This window comes from Poecilia mexicana, unplaced genomic scaffold, assembly GCF_051168715.1.
Source record: "Poecilia mexicana isolate PSO_F unplaced genomic scaffold, ASM5116871v1 scaffold_2, whole genome shotgun sequence".
In the NCBI taxonomy this organism is placed as follows: Eukaryota; Metazoa; Chordata; class Actinopteri; order Cyprinodontiformes; family Poeciliidae; genus Poecilia; species Poecilia mexicana.
Window position 1 is genome coordinate 10,784,001 of NW_028263371.1, and position 6,000 is coordinate 10,790,000.

The 6,000-nt window shown below is 41.6% G+C and overlaps 1 protein-coding gene across 2 annotated transcripts in view; it reads left to right on the forward strand.

Annotated features, from left to right (window-relative positions):
• The window catches only part of znf385b (zinc finger protein 385B), a 63,443-nt gene that overhangs the window by 22,283 nt on the left and 35,160 nt on the right, over positions 1-6,000 (forward strand). For both annotated transcript variants that reach the window (XM_088010613.1, XM_088010621.1), the window contains exons 2-4: positions 4,464-4,601; positions 4,720-4,863; positions 5,023-5,136. In XM_088010613.1, the coding sequence (XP_087866739.1) occupies positions 4,466-4,601; positions 4,720-4,863; positions 5,023-5,136 (394 nt within the window). In that variant the 5' untranslated portion in view covers positions 4,464-4,465. The remainder of the gene's footprint in view (positions 1-4,463; positions 4,602-4,719; positions 4,864-5,022; positions 5,137-6,000) is intronic.

The window sequence follows — 6,000 nt, forward strand, 5'->3', positions numbered from 1 at the left end:
AGGAAAGAGTTTCGAAGACTATATGTCTGTGCTGTATATGTTTGCTTTCACATTCAGGAAAACATTGTCCTAAAGTGTCTTGGTATAATTTACATCCTGTTTTTAAATGCTAAACTCATTTATGTTCTGTCAGCATAGCGAAGTTTGTTAGATACACAGCCTGTACTTTGTTGTGCTGTTCATTTGTCAGAATATAAAGAATTATTCCCTTAAGCGCAGCAATTAACACACAAAATAAAGAAAAATATTGGAATATAGGTTTGGTGTGAGCGGGTAAAACACTGACGTTTGAGTTTTTTAACACATGCGTTTAAAGGTAACTGAGATATTTGTCAGCACACATTCTTCATGAACTTTAGAGGAATGTAGTGCTGAGGTGAAAGAGTTCCTGCATGATGTTAAATGTTCCTGCAGTGCAGTCTGGGACGCCTTCTCGTCAGTGTTTGCAGTGAAAAAGAAAAAAAAAAAACAGAAATCAAGAATTTCCATCGTGTGAGCAAGTTTCGACTGAAATGAGCAGGCGTCAGCTTTGACTCATTCATACTGCTGTGCTTAAATGCACTGATCCCAGTTCTCCTCGTCTGGATTTAGCCGTCAAAGGGTGGCCTAGGATCATCGCCGGGACAGAGGAGATGAACTCTATTTAAGAGTAACATGAAAGAAACTGAGATGAGGCTAAAACTCAGTCAGCTGCTGCTTTGAAGTTGCCACTGAGAAGCACCGCTGGAAAAGATTTTTCAGCATTTTCCTCCACAGGCAGAAATTACATTGTTGCTTGGCTGTTGTGCATGTGTGTGTGTTTGTGTGCGTGTGTGTGTATGGGATTATAACCCACAGCTGGCCTCTCTGATTACTGACTGCCTGGTCAGCCTGGATTAGACTCACACACAGGACCGAAGGCAAAGGTAAATGCACACATTTCACTTCACTTTAATCCTGAATGCTCTGCTCACCGAGAGTCTTTGTTTAAATCTTACTTTGTGCGCAGCAGTGTGTTTCAGCTCCTGTATTTACCTCTGCGGCTGTGTGTGCGCATACTTGCGTGCGTGTGTGTGTGTGTGTGTGTGTGTGTGTGCGTGTGTGTGTGTGTAATTCTCTGCTCAGTGTAGCAGTTATATTTAATCCTTCCTCTGCTGAAGCTGATGTCAGCATCAGCTGGCTCTGAGATGGTCTGTGTGTGTGTGTGTGTGTGTGTGCGTGTGTGTGTGTGTGTGTGTACAGGTATGAGCATAAGTGTAGCTAATTCATCACTGTGTCAGATTAACCAGCATCTGCAGAGTTTCTCTAAATGCTAATGACCAGCTGGAATACCTGCATGATAAAAATAACTGAAGAACTGAACTAAATATGATGTTTCAACTTCATCAGACATTATTCTGTGTTTTCATGTTTGAGTCGAAACGTTTAGGTTTTAAAAATATTGATTCACGGAGCGGTGAAGGGAAGTTTAAGCTTGCAGACACAACGGAACGTTATTGGATAAAATGACTTCGTAGCCTCCTGAATGCTCGATTTTGGGTTTTATTATTTATTCTGAGGTTAAATCAATCTGTGAAGCATTCAAGTCTAAGGTTATGAAATCATATTGATTTAACTGTCATTTGTTTCTTCAAGCTTCACTTTTGTTGCGCCTCTATTAACATTTTTCTGTAAAAGTCGTGAAATGAAAACGCCTCGCTGGGATTTTTTTTAAAAATTTTGATCTGCTGAGAACTTCGGCTGACTCCTGTTTCTTAAAAATAAAAATACTTTTTTCTACTTCCTGGGTAAGTGAAATTTAATTTAATGTGCAGTAAAAAAAGTCATGCAGGTTATGAGAAAACTGAAGCAATTCCATCTTTTATACTAAATAATAAACCATCTCATATCAGCTTTTGTATATAGAATTAATCTTCAGAAGATTAAAAACAATTGTTAAAAGATTTTGATGAGTCAAACAAAACTTCACAGTAAAAATGCCAGTGTTGAATTAACACCCAAAAGTGTCTATGTGTGTCCAAGTCAGCTGGTGTTAAATTCAACAATACAGAGTGTCACATTAACATTACAATGGTGTTAGTGTTAAAATATATTAAAAGTAACACCAGTGTAGTGTTGATCACAAAACATAATGTGGTGTTAAAAAAGTAAATAATTGACCCACAAGGTGTCAATATCAATCAAATCCAGTGGAAAATATTCAAAACAATGCACAGAAATGGAAAGTTTAGCTTTTCTTAAAGCCATTTCAGTATCATAGACCAATGTTAATTTAACAAAAAATGGGTGTTAATCTTTTAACACTTTCAAAAGTGTTACTTTAACACCTGCTGACTTGGACACTTATAGACACTTTTGGGTGTTAATTCAACATTGGCATTTTTACTGTGTTCATTACAAACACTACAGGATTTCAATTTGACACCCAAAGACACCAATGTTACTGGGAGACTAGATCAAATGCTACTGATAAGTAAATACTTCAGAGTTAACTTGGACTCTCCTGAAGCTTCTTCCTCCTTTTGTGCTTCTTCTAACTTCATTTTCATCTGTTCTGCGGTTGCAGAAGAGATCCGATTGGCCTTTCAAGCACGTTTTGTTTGCAGATGAAATGCTTGCAGATGATTGCTTTTTCTTTTTCTTCCTTACAACACAAGAATCCTGAAAATATCCCTGGGACATCAGGAGCAAGAGCAGCACAAATCTCTTCAGAAAACGAATATATTTCTGTCCTGTGTTCCGATGTGCCTAGAAATTCAGCCTTGCTGCTCGAGCTCCAGCGTGACTTTACTCGATTAGATGCTTTGAAATCCGGCCATTCTTCCTGACGAAGCCGTTACACTTCGCACATCCACACAATTATCAGGTGTTAGTTTCATGGAGTGCACACTCAGCGTTTCTTTTTCTAACCTTTTCTAACCTTGTGAACTTCTCCACTACTTGTGATGCACTTATTTTTGAATATGCTGATCTATTGAAACATACTCTGTCAGTGTAATAGGAACATCTACGCTCCTACAGGGAGTCGACGTTGTCCTGGGATGTGGAAACCTGGGCGCCTCCTACTTCTTTTTACTTTACTTTCACTGCGCTAACAGAACTGCTGAATAGCCCTAATGTTTGCTGTTGTTGCTATTGCTACACAATAGAGAGAAAGAGAAAAAAGAAAAACATTGTGCTTCCTCCTGGATATGCTTTATTTTTACTGTTTCCAACAAAGCCTGGAATGGAGAGTCAGTGGAAGTCTGTTGAGATTGATTTGTGGATTGATCCACTACCTGATCAATCACTGTATAATTAAAGTATCTTAACCAATCAGCTTATGGGTTATTTTACTGATCGACAAGCTTGGCAAACGATAAGCCTCTCATTTCCTGCAAAGCAGACAAAAAAAAGTTTCCAGAACTACTAAGTTTACTTGTCTGCCATTCACACTGCCTGCAGACAACTAATCTGTCTTTAGGCTGGATTTTGAGGCTCTGCAGCAGCTTTGGATACTGAAACCCCAACAGGCCAATTTACAAACACAATTGCACGAACGTAATATTTACCACCAGGGTTTGTATGCATTTCTACTCTTTCTCAAATGAGTGGCTTTTGAGTGAGCCAGTTCAATCGTGTGATTGCTTTCTTGAAAAATAAACAGCAAACAAAACTTGGAAATTGTACAACAATTCGTTTGCAACATGTAAAGGTTAATAAATCACCAGAGAATTACTTTCTAACATGTATCCGTGACACAGTCGTGTTGAAGGTGAGTGGAGGCCGTGCGTTTTTAAATGAAAATAACCGAATGCGAGCAAGATAACGATTTGTAAGAACTATAATTTAAAATTTGCTGGGAAAGGGCTTGGGACCCGTTGATAACTGCTTGCGGTTCTAGTTTAAATTTTAAAATTACCTTCAGATCAAATGGGAGGAAGTATGTGTGTGTGTCCGTCAGCGGTCATGTGACCTGGCACAGTTGATGGGACGACAGATGGACAGAGTCACGGACTGACCAACACACATGAGGACACACAAATACCCACATGCACATATGTCCACATATGTCACCCTTCGTCTGTCCTCTTACTCATTACTTCATCACTCTCGCTTTGAGGGTTTGTTGCATCCGGTGTCATTCAGTCCGCACTCCCGTCTGTCCTTCTGTCTGCGGATTAGCCATCCGCTCTGTCTCAAAGAGAGCCTTCATTTAGTGCTGGTTGGTGTCACCTTCACCCTCATGCTGTCTTCAGCGGAGTTGTGTCAGATGTCGCTGTTGCAAATCTGTCAGCATTGTTTCGTTGTTGCTGTTTTTGTTTTTACCCAATTTATTCTTCATCAGCACATGAAAGGACTTGAGATTGAAATGTTGACTTTTCTGTCAGGATGACAGCTGTTCCTCTACCCTTCATGGATCCGAGCTCAAACATTACCAAACAAAGAAGCGGTTTTGTTACAGATTTATATATGTTTTGCCATTTCTCCTGTTTTTTTCGTAGTGATGAAGACGCCACTGAGCCCGTCTCTGCTTCTGGAGAGCAGGCAGATCTTTGCCTTTGGAGGGATGGGTCAGGAGCTAATGGACACGCCCACACCTTCAGCCCTCCCTCCCCCCGTCCAGCAGACTCCATCCCCAGGTGATAGTTGTGATCCAGGATTAATAGTGCGTTAAATCTCCTGGTACCTCTCCTGCAGCTACACTCACCCCCCTCCGACTCCTCCTCCACCCGTCTCCCCCCTGCTGTTTTCCTGCAGGCCAGGGCGGGACGTACTCGTTGTGTGAGGTGTGTAATCTGCAGCTGACCTCCGCTGCTCAGGCCCAGCTGCACTACAACGGCAGGTCTCACCTCCGGAGGGTGAAGCAGCTCCAGGCGGGGCAGACACGACAACAGGCAGCAGGTGGGGTTAGCGCTGCTGGCTGAATTAAGCAGGAGCCTCCAGAGTAATCTCCACGTGGGAATGTTGTTGTCAGCCCTGGCGTCAATAGCAACCTATCATTTGAATATCACTTGTCAGCTTTTTGTGAGTTCTAGTGGATGTTATCGTCTTTGATTCCAGCTGGAGCTCAGACCAGGTCGCTTCCTCCGGCCGCAGGGTTCAGCTCCCAGCCTGCAGGACTGACTCAGACCGCCGGACTGAATCGAGCCCTCACTGCTTCCAGCGCGACTGCAGGTAGGACAGAAGTGGCTCGTTCTTCTGCTACGTCTAGCATGCTGCGCTTATTGTAACTGTTGATTGATTGATCGATTGATCGGGAAACAAAACTAACCACATTTTTTGCTTCACTCAGAGGGTGCTAATTAAAAGAAACACAAAGTCTAGAGTTTAGATGTGTGTTAGCAAGATGCCAAGGAGAAAAGAGCTTCACCAACCAATGCTCACACTAATGAAATCACCTCAAAAGCCACATCTTAGATTTTTACAGGATTCCGATTTCATGTTAAATTTTAGTAACAACAGAGAAATTAGAAGCCAAACGTACAAGAGAGATTTCTTTTTGGAATGAATGTGGCGAGAAGTCTGGAAAAATCTCTCCATAAGAGAGCAAAGGGTCTGAATTAGAGATGTTTGGCCACATTTCACAGCATCGTGTTTGGGAATGTGGAGGCAGGTTGTGGAGAGACAAGCAGCCAAGTCAGACGAGGAAGATTTTAGCAAGAGCTGTTTTTGTTTTTAATATTTTATACAAGGTTACTGCTACAAAATCACCAGCAGCGAAAAACAGTTCTCCAGTACATTCAAAGAGCACGAGAGTTGTGATGCTCAAACTATCTCACTCAACCAATCACAGGGACCCCTGAATAAGAACAGAAAGACAGTGTGCAGCGATCTGGCCAAAATTCACACCTTGACTTAATTGAAATGCCAATTTAGATAATAAGTTTCCGAAAACCTCAATGAGCTCAAACAAGGATGTAAAGGAGAGCGTTCTAAAACTCCTGGAGACGGGAAAAGTCACATTGTGACAAAAACTAGTTTGAGTGAGAGCTGCAGAAGGTGGATCTTCAAGCTGTTGACTCGTTGGTTGTGTTGTTT